The following is a 21,396-nucleotide window of genomic DNA, read 5'->3' as shown; positions in this document are numbered from 1 at the left end:
TGAAATCTGTCCATCATTGCAACCCTTCTCGCATGTGAAGTACTGACACGGTGCATTAACAAGTCGGTTGTGTGTGTATGTATGTGTGTATATGTCAGTTCTCTGCTCCAGATTCGGCAAGTCTCTGTGATTAAACAGTAATTAGGTTGGTTAAACCCCCCGCAGAGCTGCGCTGCTGTCGCCTCCTCCGACCTCTGTCGTCGTCTCGCTCTGCTTTGCCTCTACCGTGGAAGATAGAGAATTTCGTTTTCACCAAATGGTACCCTTTAATTCGATTTGGAACTGGTATACTGGTCTGTAAGGGTGTAACAGTACATGTATTTGTATTGAACTGTTTCGGTACGTGGCGCTCGGTTCGGAATGGAGGCGTACCGAACGAGTTTCTGACATAATGTTACCCTTACTTATCGAGGCTGTGAGTCCATCGGTTTACAGTTTCTTTGTGTAGATTATATTTACTCTGTCTTCTCTACTATAATGAGGACGAACACGGTAGGACAGTATAACCCAGAAACGTCAACGGCGCGACAACGTGGCCGCCGCGAGAACGCGTTAAAGTCAATCAGCCAATACACACCAGTCGCAGTGCGGCCGCGTGTTAGACGCGTCCCAGAAGCGGCTCAACACGACGCACGCGAAAAGAACGGCAGAGTTTATTATTTGACGCGAGAGGCGACCCTCCTGCGTCAATACTACTACCGGTAACTAGGATCGGGCAGACCGGAAGTCACTCGTTTCAAAATACGGTGGATCCGGTCGATTTTTAAACTAATATGCATTTGTAACCCACTTTTTGAGTCCATCAGATCTCTTGAGTGGTAGATCAGGGCACAGTTGACTTGTCTTTGTTGATTTACTGCTGTCTTCTCTGCTATAATAATAACCAACACGGCCCCGTGTTCAATACAAAACCCTCCTACCACAACAAAACAAGTAGGAACCAATATTCACATAGGAACTAAAGTTATACAACATAAAATATACAATATAAATGAATACTACATCACATTTGTAAAATATAAACACAAAATAAAATAAATAATGGCAAATTTGAATAAAATAAATTGAAATGAGCTAAAACACCTGTAATTAAATAATAAGAATAATACACAGATCCTGCTTACACAATTTATTAATTTCTGTGTGGCGCTTTAACTTGAGAAAATCCACCAGTAAATCTTTTGAAAACCGTTTATAAGAAGAAGAAAAAAAAAGATTCATTCAGGCATTTCATTTGTAAAATACATGTCAAAATCTTTGTCATTGGGATCGCTTTTCTCTTTAGCACAGGAATTTTTTTTCGTCTTTCTTTCAGAAAGAAAGCTGACCATTATGCAGGGTCTAAAAGGCAAATTGTTGTTGGATTATCTTTAAATACCCACTACTTTTTGAGCAGAATTCTAGCTTTGTGTAGGCTAATGTTCCTATTGTTGAAAGCACAAAGGTGTGTAATGAACAACTAGCACATTTATATTTTGCATTTTGTTTTCTTACTGTACCGAAAATGAACCGAACCGTGACCTCAAAACCGAGGTACGTTCCGAACCGAGATTTTTGTGTACCGTTACACCCCTACTGGTCTGTGTAGGGGTCGGCAACCCAAAATTTTGAAAGAGCAATATTGGACCTGAAGGAGATAGTACCTGTTTGCATTATTCTAACACACTTAATATAATCAATCAGGGAATAGTATCTTTTTGTATTTACCGATCGAGTGTTTGTATTATTCTAACACACCTAATTTAGAATAAATAGCACTTATACCATAGTTTAAGGAAAACAAGCAGAATATAGGGCATAAAAGATACATGACACCTTCTTATCACGGAAGCCCAACGTGTGCGCCATGCAACTGACTGAGCAAGATTGACGCTGACAAGCCCATGTCTGCACCACCAACTCTCGCAATCAGTTCTCCCGGACAGTCCAGAACAAATGGCGGGACGCCCTTTCCCAACAAAAGGAACACTGGAGAACACCCGATATCCAACTCATAACACGGCTGATAAGACTTCAAGAGCCTCTTTGACGCTGATGTTGCAAAATCCACAACCCTCGTTGCCCTGACAACAGTAACTCCCGAATCCTCCTGTCCAATCCACAAACAGACAATAATCTCAAACACACCCTTCTTCCTGCCCACGGCCCTCCCTGCGAGAGCCTTCAAAAGACTGAATGTCTAAATAAGCATTGTCATTTTTCTCTGGAACCTTTTGTTGACGTGTGATAGGGTGACCTTGGCTCCCCGCCTGAGTCTGTTTCTGTTACGCCTTGCTGTTTGATTGCTGTCGACCTGAATACATTGTCAACTTGTTTTCAGTGAGCCTTCTTTAAACCTATCAAAATGGAGTCAGTACAAATGGTTGAGACTGAGGTGAATGCGCAGAGTTTTGCCTTTTGGCCGGGATGTCGGGATCCCGCCGGCCCGGGTCGTTGGAGCTGCGCCAGTGCAGGCCCGGCAGTTCGGCTGGCACGGTTCCGGCAGTTTGGCTAAAAAAATCAGATTCCTTCAATCAAAAAAATAAAATAAAATAAAAGATAAAAAAAATATATGTCTGGAGCTGCAAAAAATTAAAAGCCTTAAAGAGGCCTTATAATGAAGGCAACACATTCAGTATGTATCTACAGTGTATCACAAAAGTGAGTACACCCCTCGCATTTCTGCAGATATTTAAGTATATGATTTCATGGGACAACAGTGACAAAATGACACTTTGACATAATGAAAAGTAGTCTGTGTGCAGCTTATATAATAGTTTTTTTTTTCCCTCAAAATAACTCAAAATATAGCCATTAATATCTAAACCCCTGGCAACAAAAGTGAGTACACCCCTTAGAAACTATGTACATCCCTAAATGTCCAAATTGAGTACTGCTGGTCATTTTCCCTCCAAAATGTCATGTGACTCGTTACAGGAGTGCTGTCAGTATAGCTGCAGAGATTCTAGAGGTGGGGATCAGCCTGTTAGTGCTCATATCATACGCCGCACTCTTCATCAAATTGGTGTGCATGGCTGTCACCCCAGAAGGAAGCTTCTTCTGAAGACTGTACACAAGAAAGCCCGCAAACAGCTTGCTGAAGACATGTCAACAAAGCACATGGATTACTGGAACCATGTCCTATGGTTTGATGAGACGGGCAGGCTTTCTTGTGTGCCGTCTTCAGAAGAGGCTTCCTCCTGGGGTGACAGCCATGCACACCAATTTGATGTAGAGTGTGGCGTATGGTACTCAATTTGGACATATAGGGATGTGTGTAGTTTCTAAGGAGCGTACTAACTTTTGTTGCCAGGGGGTTTAGATATTAATGGCTATATTTTGAGTTATTTTGAGGGGAAAATAAATTAACTCTATTATGTAAGCTGCACACGGACTACTATTCATTGAGTCAAAGTGTCATTTTGTCAGCGTTGTCCCATGAAAAGAAATACTTAAATATCTGCAGAAATTCAAGGGGTGTACTCAATCTTGTGATACACTATATTCTAGCTATATTAGCCTCCTATCAAAGTTGACTACAAATACATAATGAGTGCAGAGCATTCTATAGAGAATGATGCACCACGTGACTACTCTGTTGTACAATACCGCCTCAAGTTTAACTTCATTACAATATTAATTAATTAGAATAATGTCTGTCCTCCTACAGAAACCATATTGAAACAAAAATATATATACAGTGCCTTGCAAAAGTATTCGGCCCCCTTGAACCTTGCAACCTTTCGCCACATTTCAGGCTTCAAACATAAAGATATAAAATTTTAATTTTTTGTCAAGAATCAACAACAAGTGGGACACAATCGTGAAGTGGAACAAAATTTATTGGATAATTTAAACTTTTTTAATAAATAAAAAACTGAAAAGTGGGGCGTGCAATATTATTCGGCCCCCTTGCGTTAATACTTTGTAGCGCCACCTTTTGCTCTAATTACAGCTGCATGTCGCTTGGGGTATGTTTCTATCAGTTTTGCACATCAAGAGACTGACATTCTTGCCCATTCTTCCTTGCAAAACAGCTCGAGCTCAGTGAGGTTGGATGGAGAGTGTTTGTGAACAGCAGTCTTCAGCTCTTTCCACAGATTCTCGATTGGATTCAGGTCTGGACTTTGACTTGGCCATTCTAACACCTGGATACGTTTATTTTTTAACCATTCCATTGTAGATTTGGCTTTATGTTTTGGATCATTGTCCTGTTGGAAGATAAATCTCCGTCCCAGTCTCAGGTCTTGTGCAGATACCAACAGGTTTTCTTCCAGAATGTTCCTGTATTTGGCTGCATCCATCTTCCCGTCAATTGTAACCATCTTCCCTGTCCCTGCTGAAGAAAAGCAGGCCCAAACCATGATGCTGCCAACACCATGTTTGACATTGGGGATGGTGTGTTCAGGGTGATGAGCTGTGTTGCTTTTACGCCAAACATATCGTTTTGCATTGTGGCCAAAAAGTTCAATTTTGGTTTCATCTGACCAGAGCACCTTCTTCCACATGTTTGGTGTGTCTCCCAGGTGGCTTGTGGCAAACTTTAAACGAGACTTTTTATGGATATCTTTGAGAAATGCCTTTCTTCTTGCCACTCTTCCATAAAGGCCAGATTTGTGCAGTGTACGACTGATTGTTGTCCTATGGACAGACGCTCCCACCTCAGCTGTAGATGTCTGCAGTTCATCCAGAGTGATCATGGGCCTCTTGGCTGCATCTCATCTCAGTTTTCTCCTTGTTTGAGAAGAAAGTTTGGAAGGACGGCCGGGTCTTGGTAGATTTGCAGTGGTCTGATGCTCCTTCCATTTCAATATGATGGCTTGCACAGTGCTCCTTGAGATGTTTAAAGCTTGGGAAATCTTTTTGTATCCAAATCCGGCTTTAAACTTCTCCACAACAGTATCTCGGACCTGCCTGGTGTGTTCCTTGGTTTTCATAATGCTCTCTGCACTTTAAACAGAACCCTGAGACTATCACAGAGCAGGTGCATTTATACGGAGACTTGATTACACACATTTGGATTCTATTTATCATCATCGGTCATTTAGGACAACATTGGATCATTCAGAGATTCTCACTGAACTTCTGGAGTGAGTTTGCTGCACTGAAAGTAAAGGGGCCGAATAATATTGCACGCCCCACTTTTCAGTTTTTTATTTGTTAAAAAAGTTTAAATTATCCAATAAATGTTGTTCCACTTCACGATTGTGTCCCACTTGTTGTTGATTCTTGACAAAAAAATTAAATTTCATATCTTTATGTTTGAAGCCTGAAATGTGGCAAAAGGTTGCAAGATTCAAGGGGGCCGAATATTTTTGCAAGGCATTGTATTTCCCTCCCCCACCTTTTTCCATTTTCAAACAATTATTAAAACTTCAGGGAGCCACTAAGGCAGAGCTAAAGAGCCGTGTGCAGCTGTATGGCCACGGGTTGGTGACCCCAGGTGTAGGCAGTATGTACTAAAGGCAAGTAATGCTAGTGTTCAGCGTGACGTGACAGAACATAGAAATACAGTATGGGACTTGTTTACCCATGATAGGGCAAGTGATTATTTTGGGTAATTAAAAAAAACACACAAAAAAACATAGACCCATAAGGTCCTGGGCTCCACAAATGTGGACATTGCATTTGTAATTATTACTTTTCATGTAATAAATAAATAATTGCCTGGGGATGCTTTGCTCTGCTGGTTGGTAAATTCCAATGGGTCACTTTTTATTAATTTTGAAGCATTTCCTGGTCACTTTCTATTGATTTTGGGTCACTTCCTGTATATTTTAGGAAATTACCAAGGCTGTTCATATCCTGATGATTTTGGGGCATTTCCGGGTCAGTTCCAGATTATTTTTGTGCATTTTCTCGTCACTTCTTGTTGATTTTTGGTAGCTTCCTGATTATTTTGGGGCCTCCCTGGGTAACTTCCTGTTGATTTTGAGGCAATTTGGGGAGGTCTTAGTTACATTCCGCGAATGCGGAAACAAGACTGGCCCTTTAAGGCAGACAACAAGAGAGGCAGTCAAAAGGTTTATTAATAACAAACAAAAACACGCGATTGCGTAAAAGAGGGGAAACAAAAAGAGACCATGACAACAGGTCGACGGTGATTACAAAAACTAACCCAAAGGTAAATTAAGGTGGTAAGCAAATAAGTCAATAAGGGAACAAAATATACTAACACAAAACCACTCAAATACCTGCACAAAGTAGAGGATATCAAACAAGGGTGGCAGAACAAGCAAGCCAAGGCAGTAGCGAAACTAGCTAAATACAAATAAGAGTCTTGAGAGTACAAAACTGTCTAAAGGCGACCAGCAAGACACTATCTCGGCAACCCTTTCCTGGGTTGCCGGCGTTAAAAGAGCAGCTGATATTGGAGACACCTGCATCCAGGGAACACCGCCCACTCTGTAATCAGAACAATTACCAGCAGCCGAATATGAGTTATTTTGTCAATTAAAAAAAAAATTATCAGTGTCCAATATTTCCTGACTGTAGCCGACAGCCTACAATCTACGCCTAGATATCAAATGCTTATAGAACTACATGTGAAATGACAGACGGCGGCGTTAATTAACAGCCGCCATTTTGAAGCAGTAGACTTCTCAGAAAGGCACTGACGAGTGAACCTTCCTAGCGAACTTAAGTAACTTTTTATCTAAAATACTCCTAAATTGGCAAAATCTTGAATTGAATCTATCTTTAAATGATGAAACAGTTTTAAAACTTTAACATGTCAAAAGTAGACAGAAGGGAACTAATGCAAAAACGTTAGAAATTTTAAAAACTTTAACAGTTGATTCACAACATTAAATGATTTCGAAACATAGCAAAGGTTACTATGTTTTTTTTTTTGTTTTTGTTTTTTTTTTAATGAAAAAAAAAACATGAAAGGTAACACCAGTTACTTTTCCAAGTAACTAATTACTCTAACCTTCAGGTAACTGAGATACTAACTCAATTACTTTTTGGGAGAAGTAATTTGTAACTAATTAATTACTTTTTGAAAGTAAGATTAACAACACTGGTCATTAAGATGAAGTCAGCAGAATGAAAAGTGACGAAAGCGGAGATTTCATTCTGCCAATTTGTTGCCGAACATAACTTGCCTGCAACTATTGCTGATCATTTCTCAGAATTAGCAAAAGAAATGTTCCCTGACTCAAAGATTGCATCGGTAAGTTAATTTTAATCAGATGAACTTTTTAATTTATAATTGGACACAGTAACGAACTACCTTAAAGTCAAACTGAATTGCGAGCTGAAGTGCCATGAAGTGCAGCCATCAAGACATGATAGAAGTTGCAGTTGCCAAAAGTGCTACATATAATTATAACAAAAGTCACTGTTAAATTTTAGTAATCATGATGTAGCTGAAGATATTGATTGTTCTTTGATTGCACCAGGTTATATGTTACAATATTACCAATAAATTCATATTATTTTAAAATTTGAGTTTTATTTTTCATTTCATTGGAAATGAAAGAAGGTGTTGCAAGTGAATGCAGCCATTAATAAATGTATGGAGAAGTTTAGTCAAATTTTGACTGAACTGTACGTTTTGTATTTCATTTTTTTGCCAGAACAGATATTTTGTCGCCTCTCCTCTCTGTGTTTCAGATGGCTCAGGATACGATTCTCCAGAGCCCTTCCTGACCGACAGCGGTCCAAGCTGGAGACCCGTCTCCCCGGCCCCAGTAGCCACTCTGGCCTGGCTGTTGCTGGGACTCTTATCCTGGCTGTGACCCCTCACTCCCCACACTTCCTGGAGCTCCCGCCCCGGATTGCCAGGCTGGGCCGGGCCGGGCCGAGCTGGGCTGGCTGTCCCCCTAGACTTCACCACCTCCCTCAGGGAAGCCCTTTGACCCGCCCCGTCCACCTTTCTTCCCACCCCCACTTTTCTTCAATGCGACCACCAGCCGCCACCACTGCCAGCCCCCCTCCCCGCCCTCCGTGGCCCAGCTAGGGACACCCTTCCCAGGCTTGGCAAGTCTGCTGGGTCTACCGGATACGTTGCACTCTGGGAAATGTCCTTTCACTCGTATCAGGATCTTCTTTGGTTGTGACTAAAGACTCATGGCCAGTTACGAGGTAGATGTAGCCATGGATATGATTAAACTTGTCATCCACCCAGAAGGTCGGCCTGGATGCACAAAACAGTTTTTGTACTCCCAAAGCCTGAAGCGCGAGTAGCCATGCCTACATTTTTTTTTTTTTTTTTACAACCTAATCAAATTCTCGCTGTAGACTAAACAGAAACAGATCACGTGAGCACACGCGATGACAACTTTAACCATAGCCTGCAGAAAGGTTAGCGGGCAAGTCTGGCGAGGTGTATATTTTCAGGTGGGATGTGTTCTTGTCTTGTTTGTTGTTTCTAAACAAAAGCATTTATCACCGCCTGCTCTCAGCACAGGCGCAGTCTGCACTTGTCTTAGTCCAATAGGTCGGGTGACTTCTGGAACCATGACTTTACTCCTGTATGAATGTACCACTGGTCACCCACCTCTTTGTGTTTGTGTATTGTTACGACTGTGGTCACTTCTCTCGGACCGGCGAGCGGCAGGTTTTGGATGGCGCTTTCAGGGGAACTGGTTCCCACAGTCAAGTGGTAGGGTTTTATGCCGCATCGGGTCAGGAGCAGAGAGAAGAGTTGGTGACACTCAAGTTGCATGACCACTGTGAAATCCTCAGAACAACCTTGTTTGTATTGATGATCTATTTTTTCATGGGGGTAATCAGAACCACCCTGCCGCCACTCATGGTCTTTCTACGACTTATCCAGACAGTCGACAGGAGCATTTTCTCTCTTCACGCAGTCTCGCCCAGTGAGGTCATCTAAGAAGAGGGTCGAGAAAGGCGGGGACCTCCTGGGTAAAATCAACCGGACACTATACAAGAAACTCAACCGGACCACAACGGACATTAACGCTGACTGAAACTGGTCTTGGTTCTTTCAACCAGTCTTAAAGAAAGCGTGTGGACTGTGACGTGTGGTAAAATCCACAACAACACATACAAACACACATTTATGTATACATAAACATGCAGTCCCTTTCGGTGGTAACCTTCAAGGACGGAGTTTAATGGAAAAGGGTGAAGAAGTGTGAATTTCAATGCTGGGAAGTGAACATATAAGAGCAAAGCACTGTGAACATGCAAATACACACGTCAGCCTGTTCTCACAAGAATTTAGTAGGATTTCATACATACAATAAAAATATGATTAATATAAAACTGACACTTTTTAAAGTTGCTATAAGAGTATTTTTTTCAGAAAAAGTACTCCTCTAGGCCAGGGGTTTTCAACCCAGTCCTCAAGGCACACTGTGGGTCCTGGTTTTTGTTCCAGCCGATCCAGCAGAGACAGTTGAACCAATGAGGCTTCTGCTAAAACAAGCCACACCTGACTGCAATCAACTGATTGCACTTGTAAAACACCAGATTGGGGAAAAAGTGTTGTCATCTTGTTTGGTAAGAATGAAATCCTGCACCCACAGTGTGCCTTAGTGGAATAGGTTGGGGACCCCTGCTCTAGGCCATTTTAGTGGACTGCACAACATAAGGTAACATTTCACTTGAGCTTGTGTCGTAATAATCCGGTTCTAACTTCACATTTCTAGTACAATTTCCTACTAAATTCTTGTGAATTGCAGATCATACAATGTAGAAACGCACACAATACAAGACATACACGCACACACAAACGAGGGGAAGCACCTCCTTCCCTGTTTCCTCTTATTTTTGTAGCATTTAAAAAGAAGTCACTGTTCAAGACTCCTGCGTGGGATGCAGTGATGGGTGGGCAAGAGTGAGTGTAGCCTGTGGAAGATTAAAACAAACAAACAAACAAACAAAAATGTGTCTTTTTTCCACTGATGCCATCCTTTTAACACGTTTGTTCATGACTTTTGATGTTTGATTTTGACCTTATAATTCCAGGAAAAAGATGGAAGAGGCAAAACAAATAAAGATTGTCGTTTTTGTCGACTCGTAAATGTAACGCTTGCGGGATTTTATTCCCATTTGATCGCAGACCTCCCGATGCAATCCGATGGTTGTATTTGACCCGCGACGTGGCCGTTCTGGGATGGCCAGCGTCTAAGCGTGAAATTATTCCGATGAAATCACCCTCTCCTGTCTTCATGTGTTCTTCACACAGCGCCGTGACAGCTCGCAACAAAGCAATCATGGCATTGTTGGCCATGTCTTCTTGCTTACTTCAGGTACTACATGATTTTATAATTATTAGGGCTGTCAAACGATTACAATTTTTAATCGAGTTAATTGCAGCTTAAAAATTAATTAATCGTAATTAATCGCAATTCAAACCATCGATAAAATATGCCATATTTTTCTGTAAATTATTGTATGAATGGAAAGATAAGACACAAGATGGTTATATACATTCAACATACGGTACATAAGGTACTGTATTTGTTTATTATAACAATAAATCAACAAGCTGGCATTAACATTATTAACATTTGGTTAAAGCGATCCATGGATAGACTTGTAGTTCTTAAAAGATAACTGTTAGTACAAGTTATAGAAATGTTATATTAAAACCACTTTTTGTTTTAATAAAATTTGTAAAATTTTCAATCAAAAAATAAACAAGTAGCCCGCCATTATTGATGTCAATAATTACACAATGCTCATGGGTGCTTAAGCCCATGAAATCAGTCGCACCCAAACGCCAGCAGAGGGCGACAAAACACCCAAAAACACAAGTAACAAGTGGACATTGCACTGTGCTGTCATTTTAATCTGTTTGAGCTGGGCATGTGCGTTAATTGCGTCAAATATTTTAACGTGATTAATTTTTATAAATTAATTACCGCCCGTTAACGCGATAATTTTAACAGCCCTAATAATTATTCAAGTCAGCTATTCTTCTGATTTTACAGGATTAACTAGTAGTGTGCGATACAGACAGTTTTCGTGTCGAATACAATATCAGAATCAGCGATACTGCTAGTTTGCTATACAATGGTGTCATAATTAGGATACGAGTTAGGCTACAGGACATGTTTTTCTAACTATGAGCTGTGCATTTAATCAAATAAATATCCATGATATATCGTTCTACATATTTTTGCGGGGGGTTAAAAAGTGGGAGAGTGTGTAATACACAGAGGTGGGTCGTAACACGTTACATGTACTTCGTTACATTTACATTTACATTACAATAAGAAGAGGGCCTTTGAATAAACCTTTGTTGTTTTCGTCAATGATGACGACAAAGAAAATCTTTCGTCAACACTTTTTTCATGACGATGACGAGACGATAACAGGCTAAAAACTAACTCAAAACTCATCTGTTCAGAATCGCATACCACCCCTGATTTCTTGTGTTTTACTGTCCAGCTAATTATCTTCATCTATTAGTATTTTTTCTAGTCTTTAATTTGTCTAATAGTTGTAAAAGATTGTACGGCGACCTTGAGTGCCAGAAAGGCGCCTTCAAATAAAATGTGTTATTATTATTATTATTAAAAACGTGTTTTGGAAGACTAAAACCTAATGAGACGAATGCCAGTTTTCGTCTGGCAAGACAAGAACGCGACGAAAATGCACAATAGTTTCCGTCACATTTTCACAATGTGTGACATTTTATGTGTAGTTAGCCTGCATCATAGCAGTGTCTGGTTGTGTTACTCGTGACGTGCTGCCCCCCCCCCCACCTGAATCACCAGTGTGTCACCTCCAGTCTCCATGCAGGCTTGCACACACGGTAAGATTTGTTTTCTTGGCCAGAGAGGATATGTAATGTTGCTTTAGCCTTTAAATGGCTGTGCTTCGTGATCATCACACACTAAAGGTAACTAATAGCGTTACCATAGCATTAATAAAAAATTCCTAAAACCCTACATAGCATTCGCGTTAGCATTAGGCTAATGCTAACGGCAAGCATCCTCTTAAACTTTCTGACAACTTGTTTAGCTTATAGTTCGTGGCGTAATAAAGTGAAAATAATGTACTGTTTTCCTGCTGAGGTTTTATTATCACTAGGTTTGGGCATCGAGCATCGATTAGGACCGGTTCTATCACTCCGATGCTCCCGGAATCGTTCCAATTTTTAAATTTTGATTCCATGTTTCGATGCCCTGACCGCCGAGCGGAAAACAATTGCTCAAGTTCAAAGACTGATATTTATATACAAGTTAAACTCAGCCCTGTGAGAAGTTCATATAATTTAAAAAATCATCGAGTAGTTAAGACTTTAATATAAACGATGCATTTTTTTTAATTTTTTTTTACCCTGCCTCTTAAAAGAATCAGAATCGAGAATCGTTCGGAACCGGAATCGAATCTGGGAATCGTAATCAGAACCGGAATCGTTCAATTTCAAATGATGCCCAAGCCTAATTATCACCAAGTTGGCATTGTCCTTGTAATGTAGATGCTTCAATATTTACTCATCTGTCAATGTTCATTCAAAATAGTTGGAAATCTTTATTTATTTATTGATTTATTTTTATTTTACAGACGAAAATATTTTCAGTAAACGTTGACTAAAATTAAACGAAATTAGTCTTGAGTTTTCGTCGACAAAAACGAGACGAACGCATTTTGAAATTACTAAAATATGACTAAGACTAATAAGTATTATCATCAAAAACACTAAGACAAAAATTCAAAGGCCTGCCAAAAATAACACTGGAATAAACAGATGTATTCCTGCTACGATAGGGAAAGCTCATCATTTATTATTATCTTTCATAAGGTAAACACGCTGGCTTTCAGCGTCCAATTCATCATTTCATTATTTTAGCCCCCCGCCTTTTTAAAATTGGCTTTGCATGTGGAACAATAATTGGCAGGAGGGGATTTTTGGCCTGGAAGACGGCAGTTTGGGCGGCAGCCAAGGAAAAACCGCCAGGAAATACAGATGGCAACGCATCCTCTGTTCTTTTCTTTCTTTTTTTTTTTTTACATATTTACTCTCACTCGTTTGCAGACAATAGATTAATCCCTTCTTCTTCCTCTTCTTCTTCTCTTACATTTATTTTTTTATATTGTAGAATTAGGGCAACGCTACAGTCCTTGTTAATGAGCAAGAGCGTGATGAAAGAGCTTGATCTTGAAAGTGCCATCTGCACTCACTATTACACACATACATACATTGTATACCTTAGAGGGGAATCTTTGCGATTTAAGTGCTGGAGGATATGGCGTGAAATGATAAAACGTCAGGAGAAAGTTGAGCAAGAACACGCACACATAGGTCCAGATGGGGCCATGTGTTATGGCTGAATAATGCATGTTATGTAGACTCGATAAAAGATACATGGGAAGGCAGAGCTGGACATCTTTTTACACAGAATAGATATAAAGGTGCAAAAACACACAATTATGAGCTGTGAATTAATGCGGAAAAACAAGTCACAAATCCATGAATGGCCTTTTTTTTTTGGCTCAAAACGTCCTGTTGCACTGATGTTCTTAATAGTAATTTTGACCTGGTGACATTTTTAATCATCAACAAGTGTCAAAAATCTCATTAATTCTTTCACTAACGATTCCAATTAATATTTAAAATATGTCCTTTCAGAATATTTTTTTGAATCCATTTTTATGGGTTTATTTGACTTCAGTCATGTTTTACTATCTAAAAGTGTCATACAGTGATCCCTCGCTACTTTGCGCTTCAAACTTCACGCCATCAGTCCATCGCGGATTTCTTTTTCAATTAAAAAAAAACAACAGATGAGCTGTAGTCTCACTCTCCCTCCCTCCCGCTCCTTGATCTTTGTTCGTCAGGCAGTGCACTGGAGTTGCTTATTAAAGTTAACGATGATTGACAGATGTTTGGGTTTGATCCTGCCAGAGACACGAACTTCAAAGCGCTGCATGCGTCAATCATCGTTTAACTTGTTAAACAGTTGCTGTGGCATCTCATTGAGTGTAAGTGAGCAGCTTGAGCGAATTTGAGTGAACTCACTCAACGAAGCATTTCATAAAACCAAACATTTTTTTCTACTGCTTTATTTTTGTTTAAAAATAATTTGGTGGGACAGTAACATGTTTAAAACTTATCATAATTATTACATTTGAAGTGCTTAAAAACCATTTATTAAAAAATATACACTACCGTAGAGTACATAATGAGATATCCCATATGATACACTACGGTTTAAAAGTTTGGGGTCACTTGGACTCCAAACTTTTGAACAGTAGTGTATATATGGCGGAAAACATGGACAAGGCTGAAAAAGCAGTTTCTGCTCTTGCACCCCTCTTTAAAATAAACTGCTGTATTTTAAGCCAAAAGGTCTGTTGTGTTTGATTGAACAATCTCTCTATATGCTGCCATAGCAGATTCATGGCGCATTAAGCTCCCGAACTATTTTTAATTTGTCCGTTTTACCCTGGAGACCCCCGTTTACAGACGCCGTGCAACTGCTTTTGTTTCAACCAAGCCATAAAAGGAAGGTAATTAATTATATTTATTATTCAAAATGTCTGTCATTTTAGCTAAGAATCATTCATTGATGTTTAGGATTTAGTAAAAAAAAAAAAAAAAAAAACTTTAAAAAATTATTCCTTCGCATATTTTAAACTTTGAAACAAATTATGTCACAATGAAAAAAATGGTGTCTGTAAATAAGTCACGGATATCTACCTCATAACTATTGCTTAATTTTATTTATTTTTTGTTACTGTCGCATTTTGTGTTAAATGATGAATAATCGATCCAAACAAAGAAAAACTGAAAAGAAAACGTTTAAAAGGGTAAATATATGAAAAAGAAAATCTCGACCACTCTTTGGTGTTAGCGATTTCTGCATCGCGACCCCTGTTATATTAACATGTTTCACCCATCAAATCCCCCCAAAATCTGGCTGTGGCCATTCACAGCTGTGTCTCTTGACACTGGGTGATTCAAAGAGTTTTTGGATTGAAACAAGGTAAGTACTGTATGCAATAATATCTCGTTAAAATCATGGCGTCTTTAATTAAGCTCTCTCATGCTCTCACCTACAGTTAGTGTTTCACTGTTTAATTTTTTTTTAAAATGCCCTCCTGTTCAAAATTTTTCTTCCCCCAGGAAATTGAGATTTTAAGCTTTCCAATGATGTTTGACACATGCATACAGTGGGGAGAACAAGTATTTGATACACTGCCAATCCATTGGCAGTGTATCAAATACTTGTTCTCCCCACTGTATATGACAATTTTGAAATTTGGCCAAATTGGGGGTCTCAGAGCGGAACTCACCTGAGTGTTTTCCACCATATATACACTTTTTTTTTTTTTTATTATACTGTTTTATTTGGGGGGGGGGTGAAAAAACATGTCTAATACAGTATGTATCTCTTTTCAATGCTAAATCTGAATAAACACATTGAACACACACACAAAAAACCATTCATACGTATATCTGTACGGCGGAAAACACTCAGGTAACTTGAAGTTCTGCTCTGAGAACCCCAATTTAGCCAAATTTCAAAATTGTCCGATATGCATGTGTGATACATCATTGGAAAGCTTAAAATCTCAATTTTCTGGGGGTAGAATTTTTTTTAACAGGAGGGCTTTTTTTTTTTTATAGTTTTTTTAAACAGCAAAACCCTATCTGGAGGTGAGAGCACGCGAGAGCAGAATTACAGACGCCATGACTTTAACGAGATCTTATCGCGTACTTACCTTGTTTCGATCCAAATACTCCATGTAGCATGTATCACTGAGTATCAGGACACATCTGTGAATGGTCACAGCTCGATTTTGGGGGGATTTTATGGGTGAAACACTGTAATATAACAAGGGTCGCGATGCAGAAATCGCAGACATCAAGGAATGGTTGAGATGTTCTTTTTCATATATTTACCCTTTTAAATGTTTTTTTTTTCAAATTTTTTTGTGTGGATCACTTATTTATCATCTAAAATACCAGAGAAAATGCGACAGTAACAAAAAACTACAATACAATCATTAAAAAAATACAAAATACAATTAAGCGATAGTTATGAGGTAGATATCCGTGACTTTTTTACAGACGCCATTTTTTTTTCATTGTGACGTCATTTGTTTAAAAGTTTAAAATATGCGAGTGAATAATTTTTTTGTCTTTTTTTTTTTTTTTTTTTTTTTTTCTAAACGAAATATTGGACATCAATTAATGATTCTAAGCTAAAAATGCCAGACATTTAGAATAATAAATATAATTAATTACCTTCGTTTTATGGCTGGGTTAAAACAAAAGCGCAAAAGAGTTTTCAGGGTAAGGTAAAACGAACAAATTAAAAATATTTCGGGGGCTTAATGCGCCATGAATCTGCTATGGAAGCATATAGACATATTGTTCTATCAAACACAACTGTTGTTTTGGTTTAAAATACAGCAGTTTATTTTAAAGAGGAGTGCAAGAGCAGAAACTGCTTTTTCAGTCTTGTCTGTGTTTTCCGCCATAGGACTATATGTATTTGTATATGAACTAGATCATCTCTATTACTAACAATTCCAATCAAACTCTTGTGTTACTGTTCGCTGTGCACATGACAAAAATGCGTTTAAAAGGCACACAGAGTCGCCTAAAGGAAGTGCGGGTGAAGGGTAAATGCTGCACTCGTGTGGGTGGAAACAGAAACGCTTCTTTCTCTCCCTGGAGTCAGTCAGATGATAGCTGAAGTGTACGCTTCTCAAGTTTCTGGCCATCCTAGATATAATACGTTGCTACACAGAAACAATAAAATTCCTTTAGGGCCTCGTTCATCCAGGTGTACACCTGCTTTTTTCTTCCCTTCTGGTCCGCCTCATTTAGCTTTGTTTTGACTGTTTTTTCTTGGCTAGAATTATTTGCCATTATTACTTGTCATTATGTACAGTAACACTAAAGATGAGCTCTATTTTCAAGTGTACTGGTAGTAGTTGTGCAACGATTAATCGACAACTAATTGATAATTAATCGACAACTATTTTTATAAACAATTTATCGTGAAGGACCTTCATCTTATACTTGTCAAAATTCTTGAAATGATAACATACATATAACTTCTCAGTTGTAAATATCAGATTTCTTCATTACATTTTTGTTAAGTCAAAGTATCACATCCAAAAAAATCTGCTTTTACTTTGGAAAACAACAAATCACATTTTTGCCCATTTTCGTTAATCTTACCGTCTAAACCAAAGGCGTAGGTTTGGTCTCAACACTGGTAGGGACAATATCACCGTATTGTACATAATGCAAACAACGATCCAAATAAGGGACGACTAGCTTGACTTCGTTGTTCCTTGTGGAGGCTGACCATAATTTTGACGGTTAGCAAGTTTAATGTTATGCTAACTTTGAACAGGTCGAACTTTCAGTAGCAAAATTAGTGGTGTTTTCCCTGCCTCCACAACATCAATGTCTTTTTACATGACTTACAGTGGCTGCTGCTGGCCGAAAAAGAAACTTCTAATGTCTCTCCTCTCCGAAGGGGGCGGAGGAGGCGGCATGTTGTCAACATGAATCTGTCGGGGTTGTGTGAGTATTTCTGTTTGTATGTCTTTGTGGTGGGACGGGGGCTTCAAGTCATCAGCCAAACAAATGTTTGTTTGAGGGAGAAAAATGAACTGGGAAATTCTGCAAGTGAAAAGGGATAACTAAGTCTTAACATAATAAAAATAATTAACTTAATAATGGTAGGGTCTATTCTACCCTTACAACATATGGTAAGACCATCTAAATTACCTACCATAATTTTTGGACTATAAGACGTTACTTTTTTCCCTCATTTTGAATCCTGCGGCTTATAGTCCAGTGCGGCTTATTTGTTGATTTATTGGGGTTAATAGATAACACTTTATTTGACAGCGGCATCATAGGACTGCTATGAGACCATCATAATTATGACATGACATTATCATGGGCATTAATGAATGCTTATGGCAGATGTCATTAAGTGTTATCCGGCGAATTATGTCACTAACTCCATTCATGTCCAGCTCAGATCCTTTACAACCATTCAAAAGGGAGATAATTTGCCGGATGACACAAAATGACAAATGTCACAAGCATTATTTAATGCTCATGGCAGTGTCATGTCATAATTATGATGGTCTTAGGACAGTGTGATGGCACCGCCTTCAAGTAAAGTGTTAATAAATTCCATAACTAGCAATTAATGAAACAACTAGAACAGTAACTGAAGAAATGATTAGCACAGAACCGGATGACACAAAATGACAAATGTCATAAGCATTATTTAATGCTCATGGCAGTGTCATGTCATAATTATGATGGTCTTAGGACAGTGTGATGGCACCGCCTTCAAATAAAGTGTTAATAAATTCCATAACTAGCAATTAATGAAACAACTAGAACGGTAACTGAAGAAATGATTAGCACAGAACATGAATTTTGATTTGTTATTTACATCTGTAGCGCAGCAATGCATGCTAGGAGGAATGTTGGATGACAACAGTGGTGACAGCAGCAAGCAGAAGAGTTTGACTTTCTCCCCAAAGAGAACAATGATGGCCAAATGAAGCTTCTTGAAGCAATGAAGCTTTGCAGCCAGTTGGTTTAAACCTTCATGGTGGTTCATTTGGTCTTACGACAGTCGTATGATGCCGCTGTCAAATAACGTGTTACAGGTTAATATCTTTTGGTGTAGATATCCCATAATACAGTGATGATAGCTGCGGCTTATAGTCCAGTGCGGCTTATCTATGAACAAATATAAATTTTGTGTCAAATTTGGTGGGTGGTGGCTTATAGTTAGGTGCGCCTTATAGTGCGAAAATTATGGTATATAGCCGAAATTTTTATATGATAAGGTTGCTTAAAAGTTGGTGAAAAGTGGCTAGTGTTATGTCCCTACCGTCCCTGTGCAAACCTAGGTCTAAACTATCTTCTTTATCAGGCTGCAACAACTAGGGCTGAACGATATTGGAAAAAACTGACATTGCGACTTTTTAGGGGTTTGTGATATATTGCGATTAATATTGCGATATTAAGACAAGAAGATTTTTCACCAGATGACTTGAATAGTGGTACCTTGACATACTAACACATCGACATAAGATCCATTCCACATCCGACATAAAATCTGACTTTTCATTTGTCTCGACATATGACGACATTTGGCTTTTTCCTCAACCAAAAAAACGCATTTTCATTTCAGATTTATTATTATTATTTGTATTTATATTTTTTGGTTTTGCTTGTAATTGTACCTGCAGTATTTATGAGGGATTTAAGGCAGGTTTGTGGGTGGGCTGTGGATCGAATTAATCAAATTATGATCATACTATCATACGACCATTTTGATTTACAATCCAGGTCCTGGAATGAATCAATTCGTATGTAGAGGTAATACTGTTGCTCTCCTTGGGAAGACTTTGGTTGACACACCATGAGTACTTTTTATTCATATAATACCGTTTAATGCAGGCGAAGGGGCTTCATCTTTGAATGATGAAGATGGCTATATATAAAAGGGAGCAAACATTTATGGGTTACCCCCCCAAAATTTTTTTGTCGCATGTCCTGCGATGGGACTATTGCACATGCACACATTGCGATGATGATGTTTCAACGATATATTGTGAAGACCTAGCATCATCTAATCGATTAAAATCGATTAATAAATTAGTTACCAACGAACTTGATAATCGATACAATTGTAGACTACCATTAAGTCAGGAAGCTGTAATAAAATATTATTTTTGAAGGAAATAAGTCGCCCATTGTTACGTACAGCATGCCTAAAACAACTTCAAGGAAAATTGTGAAGGTAATTTAATTTAATATATAATTTGTGTTACTCCTTTTACAAACTTTTTAGAAGCGATATTTTTTGGCTCACTTACTCTGTGTATTTTTGTTCAAGTGTAACCGCCAGCAGCGGAGGTTTTACTGTTTTAGAAATTGTAATCGATATTTCCGACTGTTTTTGAAGGCACCGCCCATTTGCCACTTGAGCGCGCGACTGACGTACGTGCTCGTGACCAACAAGGAAAAAGTCAAGTGAAGGAATCCATGCGCTTCGCGCTCGCGCCAAGTACGCATACCTGACTCGAGGAGGAGTTGCCGGACTTAAAGGTTCGACGCGGGGAGGGTTTGACGGTAAGTACCGACCGCCCTCACACTACTTTATTTGCTTCTTTCCGTGTCCGTCGGCGTTGTTTGTTTGGGTGGCGACGACAGGGGAAAGCGGAAGTAGCTTTAGCCGACTAGCTCCTGGTCGCCTCCGTGGGGCGACTTCGTTCGGTTTCTGCCGGTCGTTGACGTCCACCTTTTCGCACTATGTAAGTAACTTTTTATTGCCATAGAACAGCTAATTACTCTTCGTTGCCTGTTTGCATTTAAAGCGGCATTCATTTTTTATGTCGTCTCTCGTTGTTTGACAATTTTCGTACTTATTCGTCCTCACGTCACCTGTTTGACAAGTGACTTTTTTTTTTTTTTTGCCCCAAACTCGTGAAATGCTCATTTGAACCTGTGATGTGAAAACCCCCCACCCCAAACTTCTTTCTTGACTATTTTTTTAAGTTAATACATGTGAATGTGTTTGAGTTTACCATACGATGTTAAAGATGTATTTCCTATAAATGATTTAATACGATATTATGAGGTCTGCGTCAAAATGCAAATGACTACACCATCATAAGGAGGAATACGCAATGACGTTATTGTGTAGTGCACAAAGATCTGGAGGAACAGGTTTGAGTAGAAGAACCTGAACTCGAGGACGTGAGTCGGTACGTCCACAACATGTTTTGTTAAGAAAGTCATGTGGGGGAAATAAATTTTTGTACTAAAGGCTTTCAAACTGCGGCCCGCGGGCTGCCCAGTTTTTATTTGCCCACAGATAAAAATCAAAACACCACTTAATATGGCCTGCACAAGTCTAAATTCAACCTACAGTCTCTTGCAATTATCAGCTTTAATGCGAGATGGAGTTTAGCACTTAACTCTGCCTCTCTATTAGTCCATTTGTCCAAACCTGACAACATGTTGAAATCAATATATAAAACTGTGTTTTACATTGGAATGTCCCCGATCGGAATCTTGTGGAAAAGAAATTTAATATATATATATATATTTTTTTATATATATATATGTAATATATATATATATATATATATATATATAATATATATATATATATATATATATATATATATATACTATATCAACTAAAGAGTAACAAAATAATCCAGAAATACAATGGCATTGCCAAAAGAAGCAAAAATATATATGTTTTATATAGGGCTGTCAAAATTATCGCGTTAACGGGCGCTAATTAATTTTTTTAATTAATCACGTTAAAATAATTGACGCAATTAACGCGTGCACTGAATGAGCCGCTCTCGCATTGTCTCAAACACATTTCAATGAGGCCGTTTATGTACATTAAGAGTGAAGAGAATGCCACTGGCCGCTTGGGGGCAGCGCAGCGCCGTCCCATACTAATGTTGTTC

General features: G+C 38.9%; 2 protein-coding genes across 4 annotated transcripts in view; both read left to right on the top strand.

Annotated features, from left to right (window-relative positions):
- The window catches only part of efna2a (ephrin-A2a), a 208,554-nt gene extending 200,353 nt beyond the window's left edge, over positions 1–8,201 (top strand). The window contains exon 5 of one of the 2 annotated variants that reach the window (XM_057860471.1): positions 7,597–8,201. In XM_057860471.1, the coding sequence (XP_057716454.1) occupies positions 7,597–7,721 (125 nt within the window). In that variant the 3' untranslated portion in view covers positions 7,722–8,201. The remainder of the gene's footprint in view (positions 1–7,596) is intronic. The other variant, XM_057860472.1, reaches the window with a different exon arrangement.
- An 11,677-nt stretch (positions 8,202–19,878) lies between these two features.
- LOC130931223 (synaptosomal-associated protein 23-like) overlaps positions 19,879–21,396 on the top strand; it is a 28,009-nt gene continuing 26,491 nt past the window's right edge. Inside the window, exon 1 of one of the 2 annotated variants that reach the window (XM_057859824.1) lies at positions 19,879–20,038. Coding sequence is in view for 1 of the 2 variants with exons in the window: in XM_057859823.1 (XP_057715806.1) it covers positions 20,219–20,220 (2 nt within the window). In the remaining variant the exon portion in view is untranslated. Of the gene's footprint in view, positions 20,039–20,065; positions 20,221–21,396 lie in introns of those variants that run through there. The other variant, XM_057859823.1, reaches the window with a different exon arrangement.

The sequence above is a fragment of the Corythoichthys intestinalis genome, chromosome 15 (genome assembly GCF_030265065.1).
Source record: "Corythoichthys intestinalis isolate RoL2023-P3 chromosome 15, ASM3026506v1, whole genome shotgun sequence".
Taxonomy (NCBI): Eukaryota; Metazoa; Chordata; class Actinopteri; order Syngnathiformes; family Syngnathidae; genus Corythoichthys; species Corythoichthys intestinalis.
Note: the sequence above shows the minus strand (reverse complement) of the source record. Positions and strands in the feature narration are given on the sequence as shown.